Here is a 13,741-nt window from a genome sequence, read left to right on the forward strand (position 1 = left end):
CACCCCTGAGGATTGCTTTGGGAAAAAATAAGTAAATACTCATATGCAAAGTCTGCAGAAAACAGACCTCATTAGTTTGCTAGATTTAATCTTAGCCGGCCATTACCAAAATGCATGTGCTAGCACTGAGCATTCATTGTGGATATGGACAATAGTAAGTCTACAAAACTCTTCAAGACTCAGTGGAGCAGAAATGTTTCTCACTGCAGATGTTTGATGACGTCTGGTTAAACAGGTGCCCATGATAAACACTGATAATGGTTAAAATCTCCCTTTATTAGACGTAACACACTGACTCATTTAATTCTGCTGAACATGGAGTGCTGCTGAGTCATATTAATAAAGATGTGACTATACTCATCACATGTCTAGAGCTTATGTGATATGAAAAAAAAAATTTAGACTAAAAAACACACAAAAAAATAATATATTTTTATTATTTTGGTATCATCCTTCTCTGGATGTAGAGTTTAATCCATTAAAGCATCTAAAGGAGGCAGGTACATCCACGAGTCCTTGGTCCTTCATCTATTCTTCTAATGCTGTCTTAGTGGGATTCAGACTGAAACATACGGAATGTGCGTAAAGAGTCGCTTATGCTGGACGCAAAATGCTCTGCCCAGCGGGCGCCGTCGCGTTTGCTGCCTGCGTTCCTCTCCAATGATGATAAGACGCATGGATGCACTCGTCCCAGACCTCGTTCCTAAATGTGATAATACTAAAATCATTTTCTCCAACGACCCCTTAATCTGATCACTGTCTTTTTTTTTTTTTTTACCCCGCGTGTGTGTGTGTGTGTGTGTGCGCGCGCGCGTGTGTGTGTGTGTGTGGATTCGGTTCATCTTTAACCTGCCATCACTGTAGCCCCCCGCGTTGCGTTGGCGCTGCGGATCTAGCCTACAAGAACAAGAGCCAGCTCACAGCCGTGGAAACAAGCGAATCAATTTAGGGACGAGAAAGGGAGACATAGATAGCGAGGTTGGAAAACTGACGATCGGGAGAAGGGACGAGAGGAGAGAAAACATCGACCTCACGCCGCAGCCGCCGAAACATTAAGGTACGTGTATATTGGATGTACAGGTAGAAGGGACTGAAATGGCCGGCGTAATTACTGCATTTGTTACCTAACGTGCATGGATGCTGAAATCAGTCACGAGATGATAAAGATTTAATAATGAAATGTGCAAATGTTGCACGGATGCATTATAATTTAAGTAAATAATTAATACCAGCATAAGAGACTGTCTTGTCAGTGGTATAAAGCTGTGCTGCTCATTGCAAATGTATTAAAATGACACGCTTCCTTATGTAAGCGTGTGTTTCACATGTCCACACATATTATTTTACAGAAAAAGAAAAAGGACAGCCTATAGATTATTTTTGGGTGCAGTCATGTTGTCATTACCCTGAAGAGAGAATGGATGCAAGCCATTTTGTAATGCAGCATGTGCAGAATTAGGCCTATTCAGAATTTCAATTGCGTTCCCGAGAAGGTGCGCCGTAGTGAGCGCAGCTGCATAGATGAATAAGGCCATTCTGTTGAATTGTAGGAGATATTATGCTAGAGGCTATATGATGAGGAGAGATTGCAGATTAGAGGTTGCGACTGCAGGAGAAAATGGACAGGTTATGTCTCCCTCTCCCTCTCTCTCGTTCTTTCTCTTTTTTCTTGTTGAGTTGATTTGAGAGAAATTAGAAAATATACTCGTCACCAGCTGAAAGTGGAGAAAATATTTGGCATCAACCTGCATTTTTCTTTCTCTAAACAAAAAGCAATGGTTGTTACTATATACTGTTGAAATGCGTCCCATCCTACCCTGATTCCCACGTCCTGAATCAATCTAGTGTTGTCATAGTTACAGTAGATGATGTTGGCCCTGCTGCACCTGTGTCGCTTTGTGTTCATCCAGACCATCTGTAAATACATGAGGTCTAATTGGGCCTTGTGTAGGCATACAGGAAATATCCCACAGCCTCGATGTTTAATGAAAACAACAAGACGCGTTTTGCCTCTTCATAAACCTTAATGACTCTGTTTGTTGAGAGCAAGGCATTGATACAATCAGGCGCTTACGATGATGTGATTGGTTTGTAGCAATTGGTCAGCAGCTTGCAGCTAATTTGTCTTTTCACGACTGAGCGCTCTCTCAGGCCTGATCAAATAATCAATATCTACACGGTTGCAATCTGCTCTTGACATGGAAAAACGGCTAAGATCAAGACAGAGAAATACCTGTGTGTGAAACTGGTTGGAAAAAAAATACAACTCAGCCGACGTCTCAGCCTGTCATAAACCCAAAGAAAACACTTCTTTTATTTATTTTTTTCCTCACAAGGATGAGGATGAAGGCCAGTGGCGACAGAGCTGGCCCTCAGATGAGTCAAGGTGTAATATTCTAAAAATAAAGGGCCATCATCGGTGTGTGCTGTTGTTCTTGTGTTCTCATGTGGTGGAGAACTTGAAGATGGGAGGTCAAGGCAACAGGCGTCCTGCTTGCAGATTCAAGGTCTCTCCTTATAATATCATTTTTTACCCTGTGTGGTGTTTTACATGGATCGTTTGACTGTCTCACCCCAGTGACTTTTTTGCTGCTTAAAGCAGAGGAAAATGCTCACTTCTTTCAATTTTAAGAAAAAAAAAAACCTGCATCAAACAGCTTAGCCTACTGTTGACTGCTGCCAAAGGCTTTTCCCCTGTAATGATGCAATGATGGAAACACATTAAAGCTTAGAACAAAATGCAATTGTGCATTTTTGCAAAATCTTTATACCATCATCACAATATATTTGTGCTGAATACAGCTGCACATCTCTTACATTTATATCTCAACTTCACCCATTACCTCTGTGCTTTGATAAATTTCAAAAATGAAGGCAGTGGCTGGAGGAATTATAGAGCGCAGGATTCTTGAAATCACATTTAACTACCAATATTTTCAAGATATCCATAAGAAAAAAGAGACAATAAATACAAGCAAAACACCATCTCACAGTATTTTCAATTAAGTACTGGTGTGTGATACACTGCATCAAAAACAGAGCAGTGGTATGATCAATTCTTTGACCAGCTGAATATTAATGATGTTGTGTTTTGATGCCTCCATGAATCATTTTATGACGAACTAATCACCATTCTAACTATCAAACCACCATTCTGGATCACATACAATTCTGACGTCTGGGACAGACACTGAAGCGTTTTCTTTTTTCAACTTTGTGGAATTATTGAAATGCACAGTTACCTGCTGGCTGGGGTTTAGAATTTGTGTTCAAAAATCTACATGGAGATGGATGTGTTGTTATTTCTCTGTGGCAGTTACACTTAGGAAGGTTGTGGATATGGAAGTGTGTATGTGTGTGCATGTGTCACACGCACACAGAGAGAGAGAGAGAGTCTGTGGGATGTGCAGAGCATCTGAAAAAGTCTATTTTTAGCATACACTCCCTTATGAGCTTTCTTAATAGCTGCTTTAAGAGTTCTCAGAGCTATGTTTTTAATAAAGACTGATGTTGACCTAATCCTCAGACCTTGTAGATATTAAGATTCATGGCAGATTTGTTTCCTCTGTTGTGATATTGAAGGCCAAGGTTCAACTATGTGCTCCTCAGGTTTCCCTGCACTTATGTAAATATATATTTTTATATACAAAGCCAGTTTTTGTTCCTCTAGGTCAAGGTATCTACTGAGCAAAAGACCATTGATTGTATATCTGGTAAAAAAAAAAAAGAAGAGAATACAGCTTAAGCTTTAAATCAAATTTATGTTGATTCAGACCAAAAAGGTGTTTCTGATCAGTTTTGTGCAGCAAATGTTCATCAAGCTCAGCTAAACACAGTAATGTGGAATAGGGCACTGGACAGTAAAAACACAAGATGGTGAGTGAGCAGGTTGCCACAGCAACCGTGTTTCTAGGTGGAGATGCTAAGGACTGCCATGGAAGCTTTTAAAAAATAACCTGTTTATTAGAGACTAAAACATTTGGAAAGCGTATCCTAGAGTTCTTATATATAGAACATAAATAATGGTAACACGGCGGTCATATAACATGACAGGTAACAAAGATCCTCTTGTTTGTTTTCAATAGACAACACGGGCTTGTGACTGCTAGAGTCATCGTGTCGAGCTTGAGAAAACAATGAACACTTTCTCTTTGGTCTAATCAGTATAAGGGAACAAGCCCAAGCATTTCTAAATTTAGTGAGTCTGCTGATGCTTGCAGCCATTTCTGTTTCTTCAAGAAGTGTGTGACACTCTCTTAACCAAAGAAACACATAATATGTGTTACAAAAGCCATAAAAGTGTTTTGCAACATCGTCTTCACTTTGTTCACAAGCTAGGTGTCAATTTCATTTTCGGCTCATCCGCTCTCACTGGTTGGGGATCTTTTCTAAATGTGTTGCACTTATTGTACACAGCATGTGCATTGCAGTAAAATTTCAGAAGTAAATAATCATTCCTTCATATCTTAATTGCTAAATTACTGCATGCAGGCATCATTTGTTATCTCATTTGTAATGCTGTGCTACTGCCTCATGATGGATTGCACGAATCTCTGCATTAACCTTAGGTCTAGATGAGTCCCACTGGCAGTTGTAATTGCATTCAACAACTTTGCATTCTTTAAAATGTGAGATTCTATTTCTGAGAGCATGCATCTGACTAGACGCATACCAGTTGATGATGAGACTGTCATCCTAATGGGTGTACTGCAGCACTTTTGATCCAGCTTGAGGTTTTCGAATTTTGTGGCCATTTCACACCATGACCCAGATGTTAAGTTCAACCTATGAAGAAAATGGCAGCTGACTCACCAGTTCGACTACAGGCCACAATTTGAGAGCCACCTCTTTAGAAAAGATATTACAATGTCCTGTCTGGTGACAGGACATTTTAATATTTTGAGATATAATTTAATTCCTGGGAATACTTGCATGTTTGTGGTAGGCTGATATCTTGAAGCTACAGCACTGTGCACTTGCTTGACCTCCTTCCTCTCTCTGCTTTTCTCTCTTCCCCCTACAGTGAGAAGCAACAGCCTCCACAGGGACAGCACTTTCAAGAGCAAATCCTCCCCCAAATTTGATTTATACGCTAATGATTGCCATGGGAACAAAAAAATTCAGGGTTCCCTAAAATGACATATTGAAGAGAATAAGGTGTGTGATAGTCAAAGAAACATGAGCAAAGTAAAATAAGAATCTATTAATGATAAATAGTCTTTAATATAACATTGCACTTTTTCTTCTCAATTTTTAAAGTGACTGCTTGAAGGAGAAAAAACAGAATAAGAGCATCAAATATGAACATCAAGATAAGCACTTAAATTCCCTTGTTTGGAGGTGACTTATCAACATCATAGCAATAGGGGTGGGTCATGACTCAGTTGCCATGCGTGTTGTCATGGTGACCAGCCCCTGCACCCCTTCCCCCCTCCTCTGGTTGGTCCAGCTTTTGTTGTGGTTTCACAACCATGGACCTCAGCTCACAGAGGCAGCACCCCCCTGCCCCACCCCCTGTACCTGCTCCAATCAGGCGAGCCGTGTCATCTGTACAAGGAAGAGTTTAGATCAAGTCCCGGAGAGTATTTCAGAGAACACAAGATACCTCAATCTACAAGAGAACACAATTCAGGTAAATATGGCTTCATGTACATGCAGACCCTAAATTCTGCATACATTGTGATTTATTGAATAAATGTTGACAGCGGTAATTTTGGCATTGCTACAATGTGCCTCCATGTTTTTGTTTCTACACCAGGTGATCAAGTCTGACACATTTAAGCACCTGCGGCATTTGGAAATCCTCCAGCTCTCCAAGAACCACATCCGACAAATTGAGGTGGGAGCTTTCAATGGCCTTCCCAACCTCAACACGCTGGAGCTTTTTGACAACCGTCTTACAGTGGTACCGTCACAAGCCTTTGAGTACCTCAGCAAGCTAAGGGAACTATGGCTACGAAACAACCCCATCGAGACGCTGCCTGCATTTGCCTTTCACCGAGTTCCCTCTTTACGACGTCTTGATCTAGGGGAACTCAGGAAGCTGGATTTCATCTCAGAGGCTGCTTTTGAAGGTCTGGTAAACTTGCGCTTCTTGAATCTTGGCATGTGCGGCTTGAAGGACATCCCTAACCTCACCCCACTGGTACGACTAGAGGAGTTAGAGCTTTCAGGGAACCAGCTTGGTATAGTCCGGCCTGGATCCTTCCAGGGCCTAGTGTCGCTTCGCAAGCTGTGGCTAATGCACTCCAGAGTGTCAGTCATTGAACGCAATGCTTTTGATGATCTCAAAAACCTGGAGGAGCTCAACCTCTCCCACAATTCCCTGCATTCCCTGCCTCATGATCTCTTCACCCCTTTGCACCAGTTGGAGAGAGTGCATCTCAACCACAACCCTTGGGTGTGCAACTGTGATGTTCTGTGGCTCAGCTGGTGGCTGAAAGAAACAGTTCCCAGCAACACCACATGTTGTGCTCGCTGCCATGCGCCCCCAGGTCTAAAGGGCAAGTACATTGGGGAACTAGACCAGAGCCACTTTACCTGCTATGCCCCAGTGATTGTTGAGCCACCCACTGACCTCAATGTCACTGAGGGCATGGCTGCTGAGCTGAAATGTCGCACTGGAACCTCGATGACCTCTGTGAATTGGTTCACTCCAAATGGCACTCTGATGACCCACGGATCGTACCGAGTTAGGATCTCAGTGCTTCATGACGGAACACTGAACTTCACAAATGTGACCGTGCAAGACACTGGGCAGTACACTTGCATGGTAACCAACTCTGCTGGAAACACCACTGCAACCGCTGTCCTCAATGTGTCTGCGTCAGACCCCAGCAACAGCTACAGTTATTTCACCACTGTCACTGTGGAAACAGTAGAGACAGTAAGAGGAGAGGAGGAGAACTCAGCAAGACAGTATGTTAATGAGACATTCATAGATTTCTCTAATCCTACTGTTCAAAGAGGGGTGATAGAGGGCAGACCTGGCATCACTATATCACCTTCTCTCTCCTCTCTTTCCTCACTGTCCCCACGAGCCAACAGAGCTACTGAAAATGCAGTGACTGTGTCCATAATGGATGTAACTAACATTCCTGGCCTGGATGATGTAATGAAAACAACTAAGATCATCATTGGTTGCTTTGTGGCCATTACTTTTATGGCAGCTGTAATGTTGGTGGTCTTCTATAAACTCCGGAAGCAGCACCAGCTACACAAGCACCACGGCCCAGCCAGAGCCATTGAAATAGTCAATGTAGAAGATGAGATCGGAGCCGGGGCCGGGAGTGGTATCTCAGGTGGTTCAACAATGAATTCTGGAGCAGGTGGAGAAGGAACCCTAAGGATACATCATCCAGAAATAGTCAACCTTCCCAACATTGGCCGTACAGATACTCTTAACCATTACTACAAGACCCATTTCAACAACAATGTGATGGGTCTTAGTATTGGCACCGAAGGGATGGGACCAGGAGGGATCCTCAAGAACCAGCAAGGCCAGGATATCCCCATCTCCTGTACCTCAGTCCCAATCTCTACATCTAATTTGCTCACCTCATCAGGCAACGGCACCAACACCAACCCCAATTCTATGTCCCCACCGCTGCCAATGTCTCTCCCCATGCCGACTATGGGCTTACATGGATCGATCAAAGGTTTCATGGGCCAAAACCAGAATCCCCAAATGGAACCTCTTCTCTTCAAAGGGAGCTCGAAGGAAAACGTTCAAGAGACTCAAATCTAAAAACAAAAAGTGAGAGTATAGAGAGAGAGTGAGCAAGAGTCGGAGACAGAGAGGGGATTGATGTTGGGTTTAAATGCGCGGAATGATTAGACACTAGAGTGCATTGACATTACACCAGGAGAGAGGATAGACTGACACGGCAATACACAAACACATAGACTTATCCGTGACAGTGTACTGAGCCAAGGATTACCACAATGGGCCACTTGTGTTTGTAGTAACGATCATGGCCATGAAGATCAAGGAATGGACATTGCTACAATGTAAATCTGTGCCAAAGCAAATGTTTTTTGCAGTTTCTACAAGCTGTGTTCCTATAGGGAAAAACTAGCCTTTCAGAGTATTCAGTCCCCAAATTGTTGTTGGCCAGCAGAGATGAAAGACATGCACAGCACTTACCACACTGAAGATCGGCGACATTACAGAACAAATTCCAAGAGACATTTTTCTTCCACACAAAACACAAGCCACACTCTCTCTCAAGTGACTCAATAGACTCCCTCAAGGTGAAAATTATGTAGGCATAAAGAGATGGACAAAAAGGTACAGTGCAGTACAAACTACTGTGAAAAATCCACAAATTATATAAATATATTTTCATTTAAATATGTATCATCGCAGACTCCAATGCAGAGATATTTTGGGGTGGATGTATAAGCTGGTACAGTTTGTTTCTTTGTGAATAATCAGGGGCGGCGATAGTGGACGTTGGTTATGATACATGTTTTAAGTTTGGCTACTTCTCAGAAACATAAGGGCTCAATTGCAACACTCATTGTGAATCTTTGAATTGGCTTTGTGACATAAAGTCCATTTAGGTTGTAGAACAGTAAATGCAGATCTCTGTTTGACAAACTTTTGTCTGTTGCTTCAGTAATAATCATTACAAACTTTTGTGTTCTGAGAGTGTATTATGTATTTTGTAAAAGCCAGCTACTTGGTATTTGAATTGACAATTCTGATACTTAAATGCCAGCATCAAATAATGGTAAAACTATGTTCCACAAACACAGAAAGGTAATTCAATGCAAAGATCTGTATGGGTAAAATAAAGTGTTGACAATGTGTTATTTAAATCAGATCAGTAGCCAGATATTTGCTTTTAGACAGGAATTTGATATGACCTCCTTGCTCATGGTTACCATAGTCATGCCATAAAATGCTGTCATAAGGATGATTAGACATCTATCTGCAACAGCATTCAAGAAGGGATTAAACATCCATCTTAGGATGATTGGAATGAATGGAAATGTACAGTATATTAATAATAATAATGTCTGGTTGTATGACAATTGTAAGATCCACATTTTTATAGTGTAACTTTCATATGTTAAATGCCATTTACGCTTCTTGCGTTTCAACTATGTATTTCTTTATTTTTGTTAGTTTGATATAATGTGTACAGTTGTCTAGCCATGTATCATTACGTGTGAAATAAATCAATCATATATTGGGTTGTGGCGGGTCAATATGGCAACCACATAAGTAAAGTGTGAGACATTATGCAGGCCTCTGCACTAAACCTGGATTGAATGTATGGTTTGTGGTTTAGCCATTAGTCATTCTGGTAATGATAGGTGCCATCTTCTCTATTAACATGCTCACACAGGCTTTCAGTCACTCTCCTATGGATGTTCTACAGACACTACTGGTTTTCCAAAATGAGTGTTTTTGACAGAACTAGATGATCTTACTCTTAATGAAGGCGCTTTTGTCTGAAATTAGCCCTCGATACGCGTCTCCCATGGTGATTCTTTAACAGTGTTTTTGAAATGGGAAGATGATTAAGGTTAAGAAAAACATTGAATAAATTACCTTTTTTTGGATAACAGATTGTATTTTTTAAGTAGGAACCTAAAATGTTTGTTGCAATTGAGCACAAACTGGACATGCAACCAGTTATTCCAGATAAATGAACCTGAGATAGTATTATCAACAAAATCATATCAGTGAGTCTTTTGACTGTAATGCAGCTCTGTATGTGATTTTGCTGTTTTTGTTCTATTGCTTTTTCTTTAATTGCACCCCTCCCTCATGCATGTATATGTATGTATGTATGTATATATATATATATATATATATATATGTGTGTGTGTGTGTGGCTATTGCTCCTATATATATATATATATATATATATATATATATATATATATATGTGTATATATATATATATATATATATATGTATAGGAGCTGTTTTATGTGAGTGATGATGGTTTTTCTTATCAGCAATGAGCCCACACTTATTGGAATAAAAGGAACTGAAGAATAGTAATAATGATGATGATGATATGAGCGATGATATCAGAGAAAACCCACCCAGATTGAGCAGTCACAGAGGTTAATCCATGAAAGGAACATCTGTTACATCAATGCACAGCACGTTCGTCCTGTTTAATGCTAAACATCTAAGCCATCTTTTGAAATCTGTCTGTTAATACCTACAATGGCACATCTAAACGGATTGATCAAATAACTCAGGTTGTCTAAATTGCAGCCAAGTATCCTCTCAACTTGGTGTCAGTGTTTTTCCATTGTGAATCTCATTCAAAACCATAGTAAATGTAAATTTGTTGCAACCCAACCAACGGATCTAGTGGGCAGGGTTCAACTGTAGCCCCACAGAGACACAAATAGAATATAAATGAAGGTTAAAGACACAACATATGGCCGCTCCCTTGATGTGCTACATTTGGTGGCTCTGTCGTCAGATTTCAAAGAGCATATTAGATACCTCCTTGTGTGCTGTTTGAGGGTACGTTTCTGCATCTTAACCATGCCACAAATCTGTAACACTACTGTAGCAATGTTTTAACATGATGGTGACTCCCCTGATCAGCACAGAAATGTTCCTTTCATACCTCTGGACATCCGTAACATGCACCATGCATGGTTATCATCATTATTATTAACGTTTAGAAGGAATGCAGAGAGGCTCTGTTGCATCTTAGTATAGTGGCTGCCATTGTACATATACTTGATGCGATTTAAAAGGAAGCTCATTCTAGGAATGCTAACAAACGTGACACTTTTTAATGAGGATCACAAGCTTGAGACTGGAATCTGAATATCTGCAGATTGGGCAACTGTACCTCACTGTTTATTATGGTGGAGAATTGATGTAGCCTGGCTACAGATGGAGTACTGGCATATGTCTATCCTCTGCACCACCCATCGCTTGCAATGGATGCTTCAGCCCAGATGACATTTCTTGGGTTGTTGGAAGCAAAACTCCTTAATGAAATGGATTATCGTATCTGAGACACCAAAATTGCAAGACAAGAAAATGGACTGACCTTTTGGTCCTAAAAAAGGTAAGCTGTTCTGTTTGATAAAACAATATATATATATATATATAAAAAAAAAAACCTGGGTCTGTTTTGAAAGCTTTTTAAAAAGAAATAGTGAACAGTGTTAAGCTCTAGAAAGATTTTGATTTCTTTAATACAAAAAAAAAGGAAAAAAATGTCATTTTTGTGTTTTTCTTTTTTCCCCCCTCTTTTTCGTTTCCAGTTGTTGGTTGTATCCTGATATGTGAAATTATCAATTTGGGTCTTTATGTATTGTCATTAAATGTCTTTTTGTTTCTCCACGCATCCAGCCAGGTACACAGTGTGGCAGCAAAGTGTATTTCTTCAATTATAGCAAATTCAACATGTGCTGCACTTGCACTTCAATGACTGTCATACAATGACTGAGAGGTATATTATTTCACTGTTTGCTACTTCTGTGATTCAATTTTTTCCGCCCGCTGTAAGGAGTTATACTGCTAGTAGAGACATGTGCCATTTTCATTCTTCGTTGTGACTTCATCCTACAGAGCACCACAACTAACTAACTGAGAAATGAGTTAACAAGTTCTCCATGATGATGTTTCATATAAGTTATTGCGTGAAATTTTATAAAACAAAATGAAAAATTGTGAAAAATAATTGTGTTTACACTGTATTTTGTTACTTCATATTTTTTTTTTACTTCATCCTTCTTCTCACACTTTAATTGGGAAACAAAACTCATACTTTCAAAATAAGGTTCTAGTTGGACACAATGGTATATTGAAAACAGCTGACAGCAAATGTAGCACACAGAATTTTAAAAAAGTTCCAGCAGCTGACAAACTGTCAAACAGTCAAATAATTTTCAAATGTTGTAAAAGCATAAAACTGTAAATATCTGTAATTATGAAAAATGGTTCATTGACTTTATTTAACAACACAAACTTCTAAAAGTGAATTACAATGCGCTAGAGGTGGGCTCATAATTTTCCAGAAATAAAAAAAATTCTTGATCCGATCTATTAGTCTTGACTTAAATCCTAATGACAAATTAGTTTACTAATTGATTAAGGTGGGGCGGCTGTAGAAGTACAATCATATTAATCTAACAAATTCAACACAACACTAGTACATCCTGTAATCACTACAGCATGGCAACTGCCTTAATAAATCAAATACTCCGTCATGTTACATTAGCGTAATTGTGCATTAACCTGCACTTCCATTTTTGCCATTTGTGTATGTTGTGAATTTGCAAATGTGACAAACAGGGAAAAGAAAATGGAATCTGACAAGCCAGTTCCTTTTCGTGAATAGTTAGACATTTTCCATGCAAGGCAAGCATAAAAGCAACTCAGTGGACAGGATTGTGTCGCTGATATCTCTACTGCTACTTTTATGCTGGATAAAAATGTGCAGGACACTGGGACTTCTTCAATAGCCACATCATTATCACTCCTCCTTATCTTGAAAAGGCTGACAAAATAGAGCTGGGTTCTTTTGCTTCACTGTTGTATTCTGTTCATCTGCATGTTCCAGATTTGATATTTTTATACTTACTTTGAACCCCGGGGTGAGGTGAAGTTGTATGGACTATCACAGATGTCCACTGCACGGTGCAGGTCCAACCCACATTACGAAAAAACAACCTCAAGGGATTCATGTTACAACAAATGCATCAGCCATGAACCATAACGGTGAATTTGAATAATATGTTTAGATTAAATGTTTGGGCCTTACAGCATGGAGTTTGTCTTTGAAATGTCTTAGGGGGCACTATGTAAAGCCATTTTCTTGAATGTAATTGTACTTGGCTTGTACTCCGGTCTCCAGAGACCCCAGTCCCCATGAGATTTCTTGGACTCACTGTTAAAAGGCCTGCACACTGAAATAGCAATAGAAAATGTCGCCACATGGTAACATTGTAGTATTTTATGAAGGCTGCAACCCGAAAGCAAAGACAAATAATGTAATCAAACCAAATGTTCTGTAACACCAGCTTTTCGCTGTTTCTCAGCTTGTGTTGGTAGATAGCGAACATATGGTGGAGAAAAGCGTTGAATTTGTCCTTTTCTTGCTATGTTTGAAAAGGGTAATGTTCATGTGAAGTGGGGGGTGTGAAAGTGAGCAAGGAGTGTGCATGCAGCAGAAAAGAATACATTAATATGCACTAAAGATGAAAGAAAAATGCTCAAATGCAGCTAGAGCATACTGTGATGCTGGCATGAATTTAATGTGATGGAGTAGGGCAATTTTTCAATTAGAAAAGGTGGAATTTAAAAATTCTATTTTCAGGCCTTGCAGCAAGAAGCAACCATAATCCACAGTAGGTATATATATCAACATAAATTCCCACTTGTAATTCTAAACAATACACTGTGTTAGAAAAGAAAGAAACCTGCTGTTTGGAAAGTGTAGCCTAATATTCTCCCCTTACAGTGCATCAACATCTCTCTTTGCACAGTTATGTTGCAGTCATTTTCTAGAAATCCACTGTGCCTGCACTATCCTCTCCTTTTCCCTACGCTGCCTTTTCCCTTCAAATTCAATAACCTCCCAGCTGTTTGTTTCTCCAGGGATTCCCCCAGCTCCCCTGGCCCACAGACAGACTGCAGAGTCTGTGGGGAACCTGACACAACATAAACTCCACTGTGAAGCAGAGGTGTCAGAGTCTGTGGGCTGCATCTCCACTGATCGAGGAACCATGGAAATGTGAAAGC

The 13,741-nt window shown here is 40.1% G+C and overlaps 1 protein-coding gene across 2 annotated transcripts; it reads left to right on the top strand.

Annotated features, from left to right (window-relative positions):
- The first annotated feature begins 598 nt into the window (after positions 1 to 598).
- lrrc4bb (leucine rich repeat containing 4Bb) lies at positions 599 to 11,095 on the top strand. 2 transcript variants are annotated; one of them, XM_056366708.1, is made up of 4 exons: positions 599 to 1,057; positions 5,024 to 5,157; positions 5,260 to 5,632; positions 5,759 to 11,095. In XM_056366708.1, the coding sequence occupies exons 3-4, from the start codon at positions 5,390 to 5,392 to the stop codon at positions 7,745 to 7,747; spliced, it is 2,232 nt and encodes a 743-aa protein (XP_056222683.1). In that variant the 5' UTR covers positions 599 to 1,057; positions 5,024 to 5,157; positions 5,260 to 5,389; the 3' UTR covers positions 7,748 to 11,095. The 2 variants fall into 2 exon arrangements, with proteins under 2 accessions (XP_056222683.1, XP_056222682.1); XM_056366707.1 differs by having other exon boundaries at positions 5,024 to 5,632.
- Positions 11,096 to 13,741: the final 2,646 nt, after the last annotated feature.

Source organism: Seriola aureovittata, chromosome 21, assembly GCF_021018895.1.
Source record: "Seriola aureovittata isolate HTS-2021-v1 ecotype China chromosome 21, ASM2101889v1, whole genome shotgun sequence".
In the NCBI taxonomy this organism is placed as follows: domain Eukaryota; kingdom Metazoa; phylum Chordata; class Actinopteri; order Carangiformes; family Carangidae; genus Seriola; species Seriola aureovittata.

Coding starts and splice junctions, on each gene's coding strand:
- lrrc4bb (XM_056366707.1), top strand. CDS start 5,390: ATGCGTGTTGTCATGGTGACCAGCCCCTGCACCCCTTCCCCCCTCCTC. Junction 5,633..5,758: donor TACAAGAGAACACAATTCAG/GTAAATATGGCT, acceptor TTTCTACACCAG/GTGATCAAGTCTGACACATT.